Source organism: Oncorhynchus mykiss, chromosome 3 (genome assembly GCF_057628025.1).
Source record: "Oncorhynchus mykiss isolate SJ-2025 chromosome 3, ASM5762802v1, whole genome shotgun sequence".
NCBI lineage: Eukaryota > Metazoa > Chordata > Actinopteri > Salmoniformes > Salmonidae > Oncorhynchus > Oncorhynchus mykiss.
In genome coordinates, this window is record NC_143024.1 from 57,225,840 (window position 1) to 57,246,022 (window position 20,183).

Sequence of the window (20,183 nt, forward strand, 5' to 3'; positions counted from 1 at the left end):
ACACAGTATGTATTCACCCCCTTTGCTATGGAGCCCCTAAATAAGATCTGGTGCAACCAATTACCTTCAGAAGTCACATAATTAGTTAAATAAAGTCCACCTGTGTGCATTTTAAGTGTCACATGATCTCAGTATATATACACCTGTTCTGAAAGGCCCCTATATCTGTCCATAGGACTACTTTAAGCCCACACTCCACAGAGCTGGGCTTTACAGAAGAGTGGCCAGAAAAAAGCTATTGCTTAAAGAAAAAAATAAGCAAACACGTTTGGTGTTCGCCAAAAGGCATGTGGGAAACTCCCCAAACAAACGGAAGAAGGCCAGTGGTCAGATGAGACAAAAATTCAGCGTTTTGGCCATCAAGGAAAACCCAACACCTCTGAAAAAAAACACCTCCCATTACCCCGAGAACACCATCCCACAGTGAAGCACGGTGGTGGCAGCATCATGCTGTGGGGATTTTTTTCCATCGGCAGGGACTGGGAAACTGGTCAGAATTGAAGGAATGATGGATGACGCTAAAAACAGGGAAATTCCTGAGGGAAACATGTTTCAGTCTTCCAGAGATTTGAGACTGGGATGGAGGTTCACCTTCCAGCAGGACAATGACCCTAAGTATACTGCTAAAGCAACACTCGAGTGGTTTAAGGGGAAACATTTACATGTCTTTGAATGGCCTCGTCAAAGCCCAGACCTCAATCTAATTGATAATCTGTGGTATGACTTAATTGCTGTACACCAGCGGAACCCATTCCAACTTGAAGGAGTTGTAGCAGTTTTGCCTTGACGAATGGGCAAAAGTCCCAGTGGCTAGATGTGCCAAGCTTATAGAGACATACCCCAAGAGACTTGCAGCTGTAATTGCTGTAAAAAGTGGCTCTACAAAGTATTGACTTTGGGGGGCGGGGGGGGTGAATAGTTATGCACATTCAATGTTTTTTGGGGGGGTCTTGTTTGTTTCACAAAACAATTTGCATCTTCAAAGTGGTAAGCATATTTAAATCAAACGATAAACCCACCAAAAATATATTTTAATTCCAGGTTGTAAGGCAGCAAAATAGAAAAATGCCAAGAGGGGTGAATACTTTCGCAAGCCACTGTATTATAATCTATCCCGATGCCTAGTCCTTTTGCCCTGCCTTCATGTAATACCTACCTCAAATACCTCATACCTCTGCACATTGATCTGGTACTGGTACTCCCTGTATCACTCCATTCTTGTGCATTTTATTCCTCGTGTTAGTATTTTTACCATTACTTTTTAACTGCTTTGTTGGGAAGGGCTCGTAAGCAAGCAAGTCTACACCTGTTGTATTCGGACGCCGGTGGCAAATAACATTTGATTAGATTTTTGTCTCTTTATTTGGGGGGGGGGGGGGATCTGCTCAATTGACAAGACTGAACTTCACATGCGGAGTCTGCGGTGTAGCAGTGAACACTCCCCATATGCTTCTCCCCACCGGAGCCCTGGCTTCAATCCCCAGGCCTTTCCTTCCTACCTGTCTGTCTCCACTTGGTGTGGTACAACTGTCTGAATAAAGGACACTTAGCATGTTTGTTTAATAAGATAAAACATATTACAAGAGTTTTTTTCCTCTGGCAGGTGATTCAGATACTGCAACAGTCCTGCTAACCTGGATATCATGACCAATGATGCCCCTGGATGAACTTTCCTAAAGCCAATCAGTCACCCCACGTAGGACGTTTCTGAAGGTGCCTTCTCTAAGATAAGGACACCCTTTGTCGCTATAGTGAGTATTGTTCACATTTTTAGGACTTTCTTTAATCATAAGTATTTAAACATGCCTTCTGGAAGCGTACTGAAAGACTTTTCTACACAATAATTAGGCTCATTCACAGCTCAGGGTTAAGGGAGAGTTTAGCCTGGGGCTAAGCATGTGTTCACACTTGCACATTCTAAAGTGGTCTAGCATCCCCCTTAGCCCAGGGTTAGCTGGACCTGTTCCGGTGCAGGGTTAGCACGGACTTTTCAGAGTTATCCCCAGAAACACAAAATAGCAAGTGTGAAACAAGGTCAAAAACAATGCCTTGAATGCTCACTGTCCAATCACAACAAGTTGCACTGTCACTTAATTAACATTTGCTCGTGATGTCTGTAATGTACTCTATAAGTTAGTTTGATAAGCAAATTCATCCTATTTGTCAATGGAGTGGGTACTGGGAGTGGAGTCAGGTGCAGGAGAGCAGAGAGTTGTGAACAGGCGCACACTTTATTTAGGCCGGAAAAAACCAACAGACGGACGGACGCCACTGCGTCGAAATCTCCATCCAATATGCCAAAGTGCAAAAACTCGCAAACAGTCACAATAATAATAAAGTACAGACAAATAAACATACCTCGTGAATATACAACACGGAATAACCGCACACCAGAAATAGCGCGTCCACGTAACACGAAACAATCTCACACAAAGAAATGAGGGGGGGACAGAGGAATAAATACGTGTAGTGTGATTGGGGAATGAAAACCAGGTGTGCAGGGAACAAGACAAAACGAATGGATACTTGAAAATGGAGCGGCGACGGCTAGAAAGCCGGTGACGTCGATCGCCGAACGCCTTCTGAGGAGAAAAAACGAAATACTTTCATCCTTGCAAAAACATTGGTTGCTGTGCAGGCTGGCAAACGCTCAATTTTCATTTGTTTTCATAGCTTTTGTATTGACATTTTATTGGATATATTCATTATAATAATATTGCTTCATGGTTCCGCCTTAATCGGAGAAGTTGTCTCGTTCGTGCACATAATTCTCTGATGTAGGGCGAAATTGAATTTCAAAAGTGAAACAATTGTTTCTGAGGTCAGACAGAGGCGGCAATGTTTATACAAACCATCAGGGTTGGAAATCAAATGCTAGGCTCGAAGCGAAAGGTAATGTGTTATTAACACATGTCTCATTACTTATAACATTGGTCACGTGTCAGAGATATAATCAAATCAAATTTTATTGGTCACATACACGTGGTTAGCAGATGTTAATGCGAGTGTACCGAAATGCTTGTTGGTCGCATGTTGTGTTTGTTCACGTTTGCCTAGGGCTTTGGAATAAAAGTGTGAATCCTTAGCCCAGGGTTAACAAATGGTTGTGTGAACACAGGCTAAACTATTCCAGGTCTTGTCTAGCATGGGGCTAGGATAGCCTGGGGCTAAGAACAATGCAGTGTGAAAAGGCCTTGGGTAGCCAGGCAAAAAACTGGTTCCATGGTTAACAAATGTTTGTGTGTACACAGGCTAAGCTATCCCAGGGTCAGTCTTGCCTTGGGCTAAGAATATGCAGTGTGAAAAGGTTTGTTAAGATTTTTAATAATGCCAATTTCTTGAGGAATTGAATTAATTCTGATGAACTCCAGCTACTTAGTGTTATGTAAAGCAAAACCTGTTTGTTTTTATGACTAATTGTCTACATCACCACTGTTTATGGTTGACATGCAGTGATAAGTCCCAGATTTGAACCTCTCTCCATAGGTGTCATGTTCTATTGATGCAACCCCATAATGCACCTCGTCTCTCTTCACAGGAGACAAACTTTGCACAAAAGCACAGGCAGCAGGTAAAAACAAGCATGAGGGATCGCTCAACCTGACTACCTCCTTCCTACAAGCTGGCAAAAAAGCTTCCCCTCCCCCAAGACTCCACAGACGAAGATCAGTAGTACCCCTGTAAAATCACTTCAGATAATGGTGTTGTGCATTCTAATATGAATACTGAGAATACCTTTATGTTCAGACATATTGGAACAAACAATGCAACTGAGATTTATGCACAAAACAATCCAAAATGCGTACTATTGTAGGCTTAATCACATGACAACAGGAAGATGGATGGGCTCGCTTTCCTTTGGTTCTTTGTTTAGGTATGGCAATGCAAATATCAGGACAAGCATTTCGCTACACTCGCATTAACATCTGCTAACCATGTGTATGTGACAAATAAAATTTGATTTGATTTGACTTGGACAGGGAAATTTTAAATTAAAATCGACAAAACTCTTTAAAATGTTTTATGTTGCTAAATCAACCTGTTGGCAAAGGGGAACATAATAAACCGAGAGAAAATGAAATGCTCTGTAAACCAGACTGCATTCCAAATAAAAAAAATTGTAGCAATCAAATGAGCCTACTATGCATCCAAGACAAATATCCATTGAACAACCATCTTGTGTAATGAATAAAATGTAGATTTTTTTAAATTGAAGAACCACCCATTTAAATATGCTGAAACATGTTGGCATTTCTTACAGATTTTTATTTATAACCTTTATTTAACTGGGGAAGTCAGTTAAGAACAAATTCTTATTTACAATAACGGCCTACACCGGCCAATTGCGCGCCACCTTATGGGACTCCCAATCACGGACGGTTGTGATACAGCCTGGATTCGAACCAGGGTGTCTGTAGTGGCGCCTCTAGCACTGAAATACAGTGCCTTAGACCGCTGCACCATTCAGGAGCCCAACAGATGGTAGATAAAAATCATATTTGCTAACTTAAACCCTTTATTTTGGATTTAAGGGGGTAACCCAAAAGTCAGATTCAACAACAAAGGGTGTATCTTATTTTCTATGCGGTAATAAAAAAAGTGAAGGTGATATTTGAGCACTTCAACCATGATAAAAATGTTCTCTTTGCTCACTTGCTGTGGGCCATGGATGAGTTCTGACTGGAAAAAACCCATTGTTGACTCAACCTCTCCAAGGCATGGCTCATTCTTCTCTTTATCTCCCCTGCATTCTTACTTCATTTTAATACCCATTCATGACCAAAGAGTCCTCTTACTGCTCTTTACACTTCTGATTTGTATTCTAAATAGCTCATAGATCTTTTGTATTCTGATTGTTAAATGCTATCTGCAAGCTCCTGCTGCTTACACTGGGGTCTGCAGACTTTTTCCTATAACCTTTTGGAACATTGATCTCATTTAAACGGTCTTCACGAAAATGGTTTCAATGTCTCTTAAATGCACTCGAAACAATGTGAGCAACACTAATGTATTTCACAGTAATTTCTCTTGTTCCATGCATAGATTAGTGAATTATCTACTAAAACATGATAGTGAGCACAAAATGCAATGAATAGTTGGGTAAACATTTGTACTGAAGTCACAAAAGGTCTTTATAACAGTCTTATTTACCCTTTATTAGCCCTAGAAATTGTTTTTGAACTCAGCATTGGCCCCAAGAGTATTCTAAATCAATAAATGTTATTTTATGAAGGTATACTTTTGTAATTAAATCTTTATTCATCATTGAGTGTGGAGTCAATCGTTTTTTGTTGTTGTTTTACTTAACGTGTAGTAAGTCACTGCCTCTACATTTAATCCATCAGCACACACTTCAACCACAGGGACAGAAAAAAAACTGTTTGCCAGTGGCTGGCTTTGATAAGAGGACTCCATCCAATCCTTTACAGTGGGCATTCTCTCTCCCTCTGGCCCCTCTCCTCAGGATCTGCAGGAAACAGAGCCCAAAAATGTGTTAGTTAAAAGAGTTGAGTTCCTAACAATACTGCTGCTACCTGTTCTCTGTATCTGATGGAATTGGTGTGGTACATAAAAACACTTGCTTTACAACACAAATATACGTTGAACTGATAAAGTGGGTGGATTCATTTAATCGGTCAGTAATTTCAGATTTCAAAGAGGATAACTGCATGCTACAGGCTGCAGCTACTTGGTTACTGAGTAACCCTTTTTTTTTTAACCTAAAGATCATAGTGACCTTCCCCATCATCACCCAACACTAGCTGGGGATTACTTCAACTGAAATAAGAGATGGTGAGAGTAGTATGGTTAGAAAAAGGCGAGAAAAATGAGTGCCACGATCTGTCTAAGCATGAGCACATAAGAGAGAGATATTTCAAATCCTTTGGGTCACTCAACACTTGGAAAGTGTAGACATAACAGTAGGCCTACTTAGAAAGTGACGACCTGTGGAAAAAACGTATCAAACATATCGAATGCCAGAAAATGCCTATCAGCACTACCGAATCGATGTTATCCATGATGCTGTGGGCCGCTATGAGACCAGGCTGGATGAAAGAAAGGTGAAACCTAGTCAGTTGCACAACTCAATGCATTCACCTGAAATGTCTTACGCATTTAATCCAACCCCTCTGAATCAGAGAGGTGCGGGAGGCTACCTTAATCAACATCCATGTCATCGGTCGCCCGGGAACCAGTTGTTGTTGGAGTTAATTCCCTTGCTCAATGGCAGGACTGCATATTTGTTCACCTTCCCGGCTTGCAGATTCAAACCCGCGACCTTTAGGTTACTGGCCCAATAAACTTAACCGCTGGGCTACCTGTCGCGGAGGAGTATAGTTGATTTAGTGAGAAAAGTACATAAGTGCATCATTGGCGACTCGTCATTCTGCCCCACCTGTTTTGAGCCGCACTTGTTTAGCTACAAAAACAAATAAAAAAATATATTTGCCAGTATATTGTCGACTTGATTCATGATGACTGCTAGCTTGCTTGCTAAGATTTTGAAAGTATGGTGTCAGTCCAATCAAAGCTACTGTAGATATAACGGGATTTTACACAATTCTATCTGTGGCCAATGCCCTTGAGCCTTCATGGATGGGCACTTCTAATGTAACTCCATGGCAGCAGCCAAGAGGCTTGAATTTTCGAGCTCTCCTCGTCGATTTTTGCCTGTTTTGCATGTTATTTTGGCATCAAAACAATGTCAAAAAAAGTTTTATCATTGAGTTAATAAAGCTGCATACAAACATGGTCTTGTTTGGCTTTCTTCAGTAAGGCAGCTCCAAAATGCAAGTGTTCCAGCCTAGCTCAGTGCTTTCTGTGGTGGTGGGGCAGCCAGCGGAAAATACGGAGCATAGGGGTTGGTAATGTTCTCTAGTTGCGCTGTGATTGGCTCAGTGTTCTGTCACTCATGGGGACACTACGTCACAGCAAAATCTACGGGGAGAGCTCGAAAATTCAAGCCCCTTTTTGAACGGTCATGCAACTCAGAATTCCAAGTCAGGAACTCAGGCCTCTTTCTAGAGCTCCGACCTGAAGATCACTAACGCCATGATTCAACCTTGTTTTATTGTTCCCAGTTGTCTTGAGAGCACCATAAGTCCAGAGAATGCCAGACTTTGATGACAACATTCGATTACAAAATTTTCCCATGAAGGACCGCCGTGCCACTGTTCAAGTGAGCATAGCACAAGAAGAAGTCCAAAAATGTATTGTATGCTGCTGCAGAAATGATGTAATATGCCAGGGAGATATGTTTACTGTAGCTAAGAAAGTAATACTAAGTGTATGTTGCCTAGTAAGCTGTTAGTAGCCCATGTGCCTCACCCAAATCATTTGGTCCCTTTTCCCCTCATAATTTAGCATACTGTTCTGATTTGGTGGTGCACATGTAGCCTATAGGCTGTTTTAGAGAAATGTCATCATCAAATATTGTAAGTGCTTTCATTGTCTGCTTAAAGCCCTTTTTTATTTATGCTATGGTTCTGACTTGGTGTACAGGGAGAATACTGTAAGAAAGGCCCATGTTCTGAATTATGTAGCTGTACATTTCAAAAGTGCTGAACAAATAGTTTTTTATATTGACTATGTCCGTCCTAGCTCTGTCATTAATGCCTTAATCGAAATTACGGATAGCCTCTTATCCGCTCGTCGTCCCCTTATGCCATAGTTTGTACATCTCAATTGTCAAGAGAAACCACATTAGTTTAAGCAAGTCAGCCATATCAGCTATGTTTTTTTTTTTTAAATGGCAGTAAATTAGGTTGAATGAACTGTTTGCTGGTAGCAAGGTGTAGCAGTGGTAAGGTGTTGGGGCAGCTTTATGTACAGTTTGTGGCTACCATTTGTCACCGTTATAGTCCAATTAATGTATTGTTTAGTGTTGTGGCTTTGCTGGCATTCATCTAAAAACATGTTTGGGAGTTTGCCCCACCAAGATGTACATGCTAAAAATCGCCACTGAAGTGCACGGAGATTCCAATACCAATTAACGGCTCATTCAACACTCCATGTGTACAATCTGTCCAATGTTCAAATATTGCAAAAGGGCTACTGCGTCGATTTATCATAGCCTAGTCTATAGTTTCATTTCAATCCTCAGGTTACTAATCTATGCATTCAAGTGACGTCGGCCACTTCTGTGAGAACCCTAAAAACGACATTGTGTCACACGCGGCCAAGGCTCCTCCTTTGGGAGGAGCGCAAGGAGGGTAAGCTATTTAGGTGCATTTCAATCTTTAGGTTACTAAAGTTATTCAGACCCGCGGAGATAACCTGCATCACTGCGTTGCCACGATGTCTACTTTTTACGAGGTCGAAGTGAGTTTACCATTTCAGTCATTATTTAAAATTATAGTAATTGTATCTATAGCTTTAATATAGACATAGGTTCTATAACACATTGTTCTATATAACAAACGAGGCTGTTTCTCAAATTACTATTCTGTATACTTTCGCCGCAATTTTGGTATGCATTTTCTTTTCTCGAAGTAATTTATCAATGTTTCTCGAATAACACAAATATAGCCTTATAATAGGCCTAAACTATTCCGTCATAACTAACTTAGTTTTAATAATGTTCAGAAATAGCCAATTATAATTTTTAATAGACATATTGTAAACGATTATAATCTTATAATTATTATAATTATTTTTTGCAGCACATATTTTTTGACAACACCAGCTATGAAGAATCAGGGGATTTTGACTTGGATTTGGGTTTCGAGGAGCCGTGCAACAGAGTCGGAGGTGATGATTTTCAAAGGATCTTCTTACCGACAGTTTATGGAATAATCTTTCTGCTTGGAATCGTCGGAAATGGACTGGTAGTAACAGTGATGGGCTACCAGAAAAAGGTCAAAACGATGACTGATAAATACAGGCTCCATCTTTCTGTGGCTGACCTCCTACTCGTCTTCACGCTACCTTTCTGGGCAGTGGATGCGGCCAGCAGTTGGTACTTTGGTGGCTTCCTCTGTACCACTGTGCACGTGATCTACACCATCAACCTGTATAGCAGTGTTCTGATTCTGGCTTTCATCAGCGTGGACAGGTACCTGGCAGTGGTGCATGCCACCAACAGCCAAACCACCAGGAAGAGGAAGCTGCTTGCAGAGAGATGGATCTATGTGGCGGTATGGCTACCTGCTGCTGTTCTCACTGTGCCTGACATAGTGTTTGCCACAGCTCTGGATGGAGGCTCCAGAACCATCTGCCAGCGCATCTACCCCCAGAAGACCAGCTTCTACTGGATGGCTGGGTTCCGTTTCCAGCACATTCTGGTGGGCTTTGTCCTGCCTGGTTTGGTCATCCTCACCTGCTACTGCATCATCATTGCCAAGCTGTCCCAGGGAGCCAAGGGTCAAGTGTTGAAGAGGAAGGCTCTCAAGACCACCGTAATCCTCATCCTGTGCTTCTTCAGCTGCTGGCTGCCGTACTGTGTGGGGATCTTTCTGGACACCCTAATGTTGCTCAATGTGATCTCCCATAGCTGTGCCCTGGAGCAGAGTCTGCAGACCTGGCTCTTAATCACAGAGGCTCTGGCATACTTTCATTGCTGTCTCAACCCCATCCTTTATGCTTTCCTGGGCGTTAAGTTCAAGAAATCTGCCCGAGATGCACTGGCTGTCAGCAGTAGGTCAAGTCATAAAGTACTGACTAAAAAAAGAGGAGCCATTTCATCTGTATCCACTGAATCCGAGTCTTCAAGTGTCTTGTGCAGTTAAGTCACCATCCTTTGACTTTTAAATCTCAGGTTGAAACTAAGCTTTCTTTTTCAGGGACAAACTACATTTTGTACAGTTTTGACACCAAAACAAAAAAGACGCTCTTTCTATTTGTAGTTGCCACTTACATTTTTTTTTTGTTGTTCTTGTCAAGAAAATAATTTTATGTACAAAGGAGATTTAATCTACAGGCAGAGCCTGATGTCCATTGACTGGTCAACTGTATATATCAATTCTGCTACAGACGCAATTCCTTGCGGACTATCATAGAAGATACATTGTTCTAATACGGGACATGTCATACTTCATCATGTCTGCTTAGGGATACTATTTGTTCGTTTAAAATATTTGTAGATAGTTGTTTGCCTTTTTTCCGTTCGCACTTAACTTGTGTGATTAGAAGTTATATTATTTATTGCTGTCGCTCACACTGAATGTTTGGTATAATTATTTCACTATTTTGTTATAAGTGTTTGTATCATTTCAATGTCAATGCCATTTTGTTCAAGTGTTCTAAAATAAAATGTGGATAAATGACATGTAACGGCCATGGTGTTCATTGCTTTCTCAAACTTTTCTCTCTAAATGAGTGACTAATGTCCCCCCGGGGGCCTTATCTGACTGAAGAGGAGGACTGACCAGAGAGTCTTGTAATTGCAAGAACATCTGTGCACTTTTATATCTTAAGCAGCCGCGGCACTACAAAAGCTCTTGAGGTCGAGTCAGAAGGACGAGCACCCATATGGCTGGTTCTGGAGTAAGAAAATAATGTATGTTTAGTTTAGGTAGACAAACTGCACCCCTCCCCCAATAATGTAGTGGCTTTGTAATGATCCAGTGTGTTTCAACTTAATTACAACCTTTTAAAGCAATCTATCTGCACGAATACACAAATAGAGATGCTGACTGACCGATGTCTTCGTTCCAATCCAATATTGGTGATGATAATACAATAGGGAACACATGATTTCCATTTCATGGACTTAAAAAAAAAAGATGTACAGCAGGGGTGATGAACTGTTATTTAAGAAGGCCCGGTCACACATTCCCTAGGTGGCAAAAGGTCCCGATGAATATAGTCATTTATCGGCGTAGTAACAAACACCCACCTCACAACGCATTTATCCCGAAACTGTTAACACCCCTCTTGTAGGCGGAGATAGCATTTTGCAGTTTTAAAGCTAATTTCCTGCAATTCTACACATTTGTCTTGGGGCAGAGAAAATGTGCTTTTTTATAAGCTAATTTACTGCAATTTCACACATTTAGCAAATTCTTATGTGTGTTCATATGATACCTGAGTGACTCCACAAAAATCAATGGGTGCCCCCATGGGGTCAAGGCCCCAGGGCATGTCATCTGGTCTGATAACTACAAGATTTAGATAGCTGGTTAGACTAATTTACCTAGCTAGCTAACATGGGCTAGTTTATCAACAGGACATTTCTGACAGGTTATAAATATCTCTCTAAGGTCTGTCAGTGAATGAGATGACAAATGGAAAACTACTCATGCACTACCAAATGTTGACATTGCACCTTGTGGCTTCTACTATTACAAATCAAATACTGCATAACATTCGATTTTTTGTGTGACCCGGGGCCGTATTGACACCGTTCTGGGTCCAGATCCAGTCCGTGGTCCACTTGTTGAGTATGGCTCATGTACAGTATGTAGGCCTATGGATAGTGAAACAGAAAAAAACAAGCAGACAGACTCATTAATTGATAGTAAGCCATTGGTAAATGTGAACAGTGAATGTATCCATTTGAAATGATGAAAGGCTGATGATCAATTTGGAGACTGGAGGAAGCCAAAAACAATGGATGCCGTAGTAAATTAAGATGTTGAATGGGCTTCACTGCATTGTTGTGGTTACAGCCATTGCACCAGAGTCCAACTAGGAGGCATTACCATGACTTTACCTTTAAAAAAGGTGTAAATCACCCCCATAAGTTTATGCTTATTTTTTAGTCTAGGTTCTCACAGTTGACTCACAATAAAACAGGATGAAATAAGAAGTGCTTTTCCTGCTGGACTTGTATTGGAATGGTCCACCTATTAGCATAAGAGCTAATTGCCCCACTCAGCTGAGGGAGAACTGGGCCATTCACACTCCATTGAGTTCAGCTGGGCTCACTACTTCTGCTTCTTAACTGCCACTTGGAAACCTCTATATGAGATTATATAGAACTGATCAAAGACTAATGTTTATACTCCATCTGAAAGTCAATGTCTTTGATATTGCATCAGAGATGTATTATATTGAAATGATGCGGAAATGATTTGTTTAGTATGACCGAAGCACAATTCAGTTGAATGCAATCATCATAATCATCATTATCCTCTAATTTAGACTGAATCATTTAGATCCGTCTTGATTATCACACAAACCAATGGTTTCAAACTCAAAACTCATGTGTTTTCAGGAAGAAATGGTCAACACATTTTGAGTCAAAAATGTTCCGTGGTGATTCACTGGTTTGGATAGGATGTTTTTTTCATTTCGAGAGGTTAAAGGCTAAAGCTGTTGACATACACAGGAAATTGTTTCTAACCTGGGTTCATTAGCAATGTGCATTCAACTGTTTGGAGGTTCCGATCGAGGGAGATATAAAGATAACTTCTACTACAAGATTTGACTCAGCTAAACTGAGCTAAGATTACATTTATGGGAGATTAAAGTATAGGGTAATAGAGATCTCCTTCATATTAACCTGATGGAAGTGTTATTAGTTGGAGGCTAAAGTAAAATAAACAGACAAGGTTCCTCTGGGACAGTAACCTATTATTAACGGTTACATTGTTTTGGTTGGGAAGTGACCAGCAGGAAGACTGTTTCCTGCATCAGGAGCTTCTGTGGCCAACAGCCTGTGAAAATACTTAGGCCCCCCCGACTCTATTCAACCCTCCCAATGGACCACTAGATGCATTTAAGAGCAGGGTGCCAAAGCCATTTCGTCGCAAAGGCCATTCATGTAAAATAAAATGTCAGCGGGGCAACACACGGGGGATTTAGTTTGACCGATACAAGGCAACAAATGGAATAGTCCCAAAAGTGCAAACGCCTCCAAAAATCGACCGCACTTCAAAAGCTTACACGGTTTTGAAAACATTTTGACATTACCTGTAAATTCAGGTATTTTCTGTGTATTATTATTTCCTCAACTTCCTGTTTGGAAGTTGAACCACCTTAAAGTAGTTATAAAGTAGTTAGGCCCTCAATGAAGTCCTTGATATGATATAGCTTTATACAGTTGAAGTTGGAAGTTTACATACACCTTAGCCAAATATATTTAAACTCAGTTTTTCACAATTCCTGACATTTATTCATAGTAAAAATTCCCTGTCTTAAATCCGTTAGGATGACCACTTTATTTTAAGAATGTGAAATGTCAGATCAATAGCAGAGAGAATGATTTATTTAAGCTTTTATTTCTTTCATCACATTCCCAGTGGGTCAGAAGCTTACATACACTCAATTAGTATTTGGTAGCATTGCCTTTAAATTGTTAAACCTGGGTCAAACGGTGAATTTTGGCCCATTCCTCCTGACAGAGCTGGTGTAACTGGGTCAGATTTGTAGGCCTCCTTGCTCACACACGCTTTTTCAGTTTTGCCCACACATTTTCTATAGAATTGAGGTCAGGGCTTTGTGATGGCCACTCCAATACCTTTACTTTGTTGTCCTTAAGCCATTTTGCCACAACTTTGGAAGTATGCTTGGGGTCATTGTCCATTTGGAAGACCCATTTGCAACCAAGCTTTAACTTCCTGACTGATGTCTTCAGATGTTGCTTCAATATATCCACATAATTTCCCTCCTCATGATGCCATCTATGTTGTGAAGTGCACCAGTCCCTCCTGCAGCAAAGCACCCCCACAACATGATGCTGATTTTCCAACAGACTTGAAGGAGTTCCCTCATATGTTGAGCACGTGTTGGCTGCTTTTCCTTCACTCTGCGATCCAACTCATCCCAAACTATCTCAATTGGGTTGATGCAGCACTCCATCACTCTCCTTCTTGGTCAAATAGCCATTACACAGCCTTGAGGTGTGTTGGGCCATTGTCCTGTTGAAAAACAAATGACTGTCCCACTAAGCACAACCCAAATGAGATGGTGTATCGCTGCAGAATGCTGTGGTAGCCATGCTGGTTAAGTGTGCCTTGAATCATAAAAAAAAACACAGACAGTGTAAACAGCAGAACACCCCCACACCATCACATCTCCTCCTCCATGCTTCACGGTGGGAACCACACATGTGGAGATCATCCGTTCACCTACTCTGTGTCTCACAAAGACACAGCGGTTGGAACCAAAAATCTCAAATTTGGACTCATCAGACCAAAGGACAGATTTCCACCGGTCTAATGTCCATTGCTGGTGTTTCTTGGGCCAAGCAAGTCTCTTCTTATTTGTGTCCTTTAGTAGTGGTTTCTTTGCAGCAATTCGACCATGAAGGCCTGATTCACGCTGTCTCTGTTACTTGAACTCTGTGAAGCATTTATTTGGGCTGCAATTTCTGAGGCTGGTAACTCTAATTAACTTATCCTCTGCAGCAGAGGTAACTCTGGGTCTTCCTTTCCTGTGGCGGACCTCATGAGAGCCAGTTTCATCATAGCGCTTGATGGTTTTTGCAACTGCACTTTAAGAAACTTTCAATGTTCTTGCCATTTTCAAGATTGACTGACCTTCATCTCTTAAAGTAATGATGGACTGTCATTTGTCTTTGCTTATTTGAGCTGTTCTTGCCATAATATGGACTTGGTCTTTTACCAAATAGGGCTATCTTCTGTATACCACCCCTACCTTGTCACAACACAACTGATTGGCTCAAATGCATGAAGAAGGAAATCAATTCCACACATTTACTTTTAACAAGGCACACCTGTTAATTGAAAAGCATTCCAGGTGATTACCTCATGAAGCTGGTTGAGAGAATGCCAATAGTCGTCATAGTCGTCAAGGCAAATGGTGGCTACTTTGAATAATCTACTTTTTTAAACATTTTTTGGGGTACTACATGATTCCATATGTGTTATTTCATAGTTTGGATGTCTTCACTATTATTCTGCAATGTAGAAAATAATAATAAAGAAAAACCCTTGAATGAGTAGGTGTGTCCAAACTTTTGACTGGTACTGTATATTTTTTACCTTTATTTAACCACACAAGTTAGTTAAGAGCAAATTCTTATTTACAATGACAGCCTAGGAACAGTGGGTTAACTGCCTTATTCAGGGGCAGAACGACAGATTTTTACCTTGTCAGCTCTAGGATTCGATCTAGCAACCTTTCGGTTACTGGCCCAACCACTAGGCTACCTGCTGCCCCAAATATATTATATATACAGTATATAATTATAAACTGGGTGGTTTGATCCGTAAATGCTGATTGGCTGACAGTCGTGGTATATCAGTCCGTATATCACGGGTATGGCAAAACATTTATTTTTATTGCTCTAATTACGTTGGTAACAAGTTTATAATAGCAATAAGGCAACTCAGAGGTTTGTAGTATATGGCCAATATACCATGGCTAAGGGCTGTATCCAGGCATTCCAGTTTGCGTCGTGCCTAAGAACAGCCCCTAGCCATGGTATGTTGGCAATATACCACACTCCCGCATGCCTTATTGCTAAGAGTGTAAGCAAAACGTACATATCTTGCATGATCTTACACACACAGAGACGTGTACAAAGCTCTCCCTTGCCCTCCATTTGGTAAATCTGACCATCATTCTATTCTCCTGATTCCTGCTTACAAGCTAAACTAAAGCAGGAAGTACCAGTGACTCGCTCAATGCGGAAGTGGTCAGATGACGCAGATGCTAAGCTACAGGACTATTTTGCTAGCACAGAATGGAATATGTTCCGGGATTCATCCGATGGCATTGAGGAGTATACCACATCAATCACCAGCTTCATCAATAAGTGCATTGATGACATCATCCACACAGTGACTGTACGTACATATCCCAACCAGAAGCCATGAATTACAGGCAACATCTGCACTGAGCTAAAGGCTAGAGCTGCCGCTTTCAAGGAGCTGGGCACACGTATAAGAAATCACGCTATGCCCTCCGACGAACCATCAAACAGGCAGAGTGTCAATACAGGACTAAGATTTAATCCTACTACACCGGCTTTGACGCTCTTTGGATGTGGCAGGGCTTACAAACTATTACAGATTACAAAGGGAAGCCCAGCTGCGAGCTGCCCAGTGACACAAGCCTACCAGATGAGCTTCGAGGCAAGCAACACTGAAGCATGCATGAGAGCACCAGCAGTTTCAGACGACTGTGTGAGCCCACTCTCCATAGTCGATGTAAGTAAGAACTTTAAACAGGTCAGCATTCATAAAGCCGCAGGACCAGACGGATTACCAGGGCGTGTACGCAAAGCATGCGCTGACCAACTGGCAAGTGTCTACATTGACATTTTCAACTTCTCCCTGACTGAGTCTGTAATACCTACATGTTTCAAGCAGACCACCATAGTCTCTGTGTCCATGAACGCCATGGAAACCTGCCTAAATGACTACCGACCCGTAGCACACCTCATCTGTAGCCATGAAGTGCATTAAAAGGCTGGTCATGGATCACATCAACACCATCATCCCATTAACACTAGACTTACTCCAATTTGCATACCGCTCCAATCGATCCACCGATGACGCAATCTCTATTGCACTCCACACTGTTCTTTCCCACCTGGATAAAAGGAACACCTACGTGAGAACACTTCCCTCTGCAACTGGATCCTGGACTTCCTGACGGGCCACCCGCAGGTGGTAAGGGTAGTCAACAACACATCTACCACGCTGATCCTCAACACAGGAGCCCCTCCTATAATCCCTGTTCACCCACAACCGCATGACCGAGCACGGCCCCAACACCATTATTAAGTTTGCCGACGACATAATGTTGGTAGGCCTGCTACCGACAACAATGAGACAGCCTATAGGGAGGTCAGAGACTGGCAGTGTGGTGCCAGGAAAAACAACCTCTCCCTCAATGTGAACAAGACAAAGGAGCTGTTCGTGGACTACAGGAAAAGGAGGAACGAGCACGCCCTCATTCACATTGACCGGGCTGTAGTGGAGCGGGTCGAGAGCTTCAAGTTACTTGGTGTCCACATTACCAACAAACTATCATGGTCTAAACACACCAAGACAGTTGTGAAGAGGGCACGACAACACTTATTCCCCCTCAAGAGACTGAAAAGATTTGGCATGGTCCTCAGATCCTCAAAAAGTTCTACAGCTGCACCATTGAGAGGATGGTTGCATCACCGCCTGGTATTGCAACTGATCGGCATCCGATCGCAAAGCGCTACAGAGGGTAGTGCGTATGGCCCAGTACATCACTGGGGCCAAGCTTCCTGCCATCCAGAACCTCTATACCAGGCAGTGTCAGAGGAAGGCCCTAAAAATGGTCAAAGACTCCAGCCACCCAAGTTAGACTGTTCTCTCTGCTACTCTGCATGGCAAGCGGTACCAGAGCACCAAGTCTAGGTCCAAAAGCCTCCTTAACAGCTTCTACCCCCAAGCCATAAGAACAGTTAATCAAATGGCTACCTGAACTATTTGCATTGACCCCCTTTTTTACGCTGCTGCTACTCAATGTTTATTATCTATGCATAGTCACTTTACATGTACATAGTACCTCAATTACCTCGACTATCCCCTACCCCCACATTGACTCAGTACCTCCTGTATTTAGCCTCGTTAATGTTATTTTAAGCTCATATTTTCTTACTCTGCATTGTTGGTTAAGGGCTTGTAAAGTAAGCTCTTGATTTGAAATATGACAGGATGATATTTCCACAGCTCTTGCGGAACTATTGTTCTTTGACCTAGTTTCAGCCCGGATTGAGAAACTATTTTTCTGTGCATCAGGGAAATAGGCCCGTCTTCTACCACCTATGAATGCTCTCTGAACAGATGACTCTGTCTCAGAAGTAACTGTCAAGAATCTACCATCTCAAAAGAATAATAACTGTCATGACTAAAGATGGAGTCCAAGGGTAAGATAAATGCTTTCTCGTGTCTCAGAATGTTTTAAACGCTAACGTTAGATACTGTAACGTTAGCTGGCTAGCTAAAGCCGGTTGTATTTTCAGATGATTGCATCAGCAATTTAATGTATCCGTTTTCCATCAAGATAGCAAACTAGTTTGCTAGCTAGCTAGTTTAAAACAGAACATGTCACGAATAGCAGCTACAGCCGTGAAGTCCACGTTTCTTTCTGCTGGCTTCTACAGTTAAAGTTTGACAGCTAGCTAACTTGCTAGAATCTTAACAGTAGCAAGCTAAGCACCATTACATGCCAATGCTCTCTGACCGTGCCATCATGCTCAATAATACATGCCACTAAATTTAGCTGGCTAACAGCTGCTTTTCATGCGTGCTGAACCTAGTAGTTAGTTCGGTAGCTAGCTTGCTAGTTAAAAACAAAGCCTTGATTTAGTGGTTGAACTTTCATTTTGCAATTTGCATGTCTCCGTACTCAAAATAAACGAGGTACATAGCTAACTACCGGTATATCGTATAAAACCTATTTGTGAGAAAGGTAGCATGACATGTGCCATTCATTATTGAGTGTGGTTGTAAAGGCTCTGCAAAAGGGAACTTGTCATAACCTGTCCATCCATACACATTCCCCCAGTTGTTTGACCAGTGGCAGTTTTCTGCTCGGGTCAGAGTGCACAACCATGTCATAAAGTGCAGTGTTTTCCTTAAAACAGCTAGGCACGTGTAGGGGAAGCATTACAATGGATTTTGGGACAGAAATAAACTGACAAGTCTAGATCACTGTTTGACAGCCAGTGTTGGACATTGTATAGCATACATTAACGCTTGTCCCCTTGCCGAGGCAAGTTAAACAAATTGTCAGTCGAGAAGATTATAGATTTAAGTTGCCCGACTGGACAAGTAAAAAAAAAAAAATCAGATTGAAGTTACCCCTGGATGCGGTGTGTTGTGCACTGGCCCCCCAATCTCTGCAGAGCGCATCACAGTATAATTATTTTAGGCCTACGTTGACAGGCACGAGTGGTCTTTCAATCATGCAGTCGCAAGATGCGTTTTTGAGATCCGAGCCACCGTAACCGCGTGCGCATATTTGTTGATATTCATTGCTAGTGAGTTATTTCCCCAGTTATAGCTGTAAACGGTCATGGTGTTTGCATCACCTGCATGCATGCCAGTGCGAGTGGGCTTTTGCCAGAGGCGAGAGAGACGTTGTAGCAGCAGATAGTCTATTGTATATCATTATTTTAACTAGATAACCAGCCAAACTACACAATGTGTTTTGAATTGGCTATCTCGCTAGTTAACTATTTACGTATTAGCATGTATTAATGTCATGTCCAATGTCCTAAATAACTTTCCCACCCGGCACTCGTGTACAACCGCAAATATGGGTGCACAGTTTGAAACCAATGCTGAGTACTCCGGTTATAAAACGTCTCTCAAGTGCTCAAAATTGGGTGTTGAAATAATTCGGACACCGTTGGAAAGCTGTGATTCTCCTCTATTCAATACTGGCCATATAATTCCAAAAACGTTGAAAAAAATGATTAAAATAGCCTAATTGACAAGTAACAGAGAAACGTGTCTTAGTTAGCTACCTTGCTTTGAAGTCGCCCACTTTAGCCATTTGATCCCTGGTAATTGAATGAGGGAATTATTTTATAAAGACAAAAAAAAAAAACAGCTGCTCAGCAGTCCCTTGATAAGCTGACTGTGTTTGAGCAGGGTTGGATCAAAAGCCTACACGCCCAGTAGCTCTCCAGATGGAGAGTTGACCACATGTTTTATACAGTAGCCTATCAGTGCAGTATTTTACTTTGGGAGAGGGGGGTTAGTGCCTTTCTCAAGGCAACAAAGGCAGGAGATATAATACATGGGATCAGAGACCAGCAGCCTTCCATTGTCAAGTAGTGATAATAATGCTTTTTATCTTTTGAAGTGGTTCCTTGCATGATGCAACACAATTTTCAAGCACTGTTTTGGCCCATGGTGTTACAGATGTTTCTTCACTTGTAAGTGACTTGAAGTTTTGGACAAGTAAAAAGAATCTGTCCTATTTGTCCTATGGACAAGTGACAATTTGTTTTTTTACTGTCAAGCCCTGCCTTGTTCACAGCAGGTGAAGCCCAAGACTGATTTTACATGAGGGCAGGGGGATGTTCAGCAAGACGCAACGTTTTGGAATGTTCAGATAGAAATATGCTACAGTATAACAAACATGCCTGTAGAATAAGGAATCATGTCTGCTCTATTTAGGAGCTCCCGAGTGGCGCAGCAGTCTAAGGCACTGCATCTCAGTGCTAGAGGCGTCACGTCAGACCCTGGTTCGATTCCACGCTGTATCACAACCAGCCGTGATTGTGAGTCCCATAGGGCGGCGCATAATTGTCCCAGTGTCGTCCGGTTTAGGTTTTGGCC

At 41.8% G+C, this 20,183-nt stretch overlaps 2 protein-coding genes across 2 annotated transcripts in view; both read left to right on the plus strand.

The window, feature by feature from the left end:
* Positions 1-8,265: 8,265 nt before the first annotated feature.
* Positions 8,266-10,267, plus strand: LOC110520024 (C-X-C chemokine receptor type 4-like). Its single transcript, NM_001124342.2, is given in 3 exon segments — positions 8,266-8,322; positions 8,664-9,727; positions 9,729-10,267. Coding segments are annotated over 2 exon segments (1,088 nt in total). The 5' UTR covers positions 8,266-8,298; the 3' UTR covers positions 9,729-10,267.
* A 7,164-nt stretch (positions 10,268-17,431) lies between these two features.
* Positions 17,432-20,183, plus strand: part of dars1 (aspartyl-tRNA synthetase 1) — a 29,972-nt gene continuing 27,220 nt past the window's right edge. Inside the window, exon 1 of the mRNA XM_021596990.3 lies at positions 17,432-17,758. Within this exon, the coding sequence (XP_021452665.2) occupies positions 17,736-17,758 (23 nt within the window). The 5' untranslated portion in view covers positions 17,432-17,735. The remainder of the gene's footprint in view (positions 17,759-20,183) is intronic.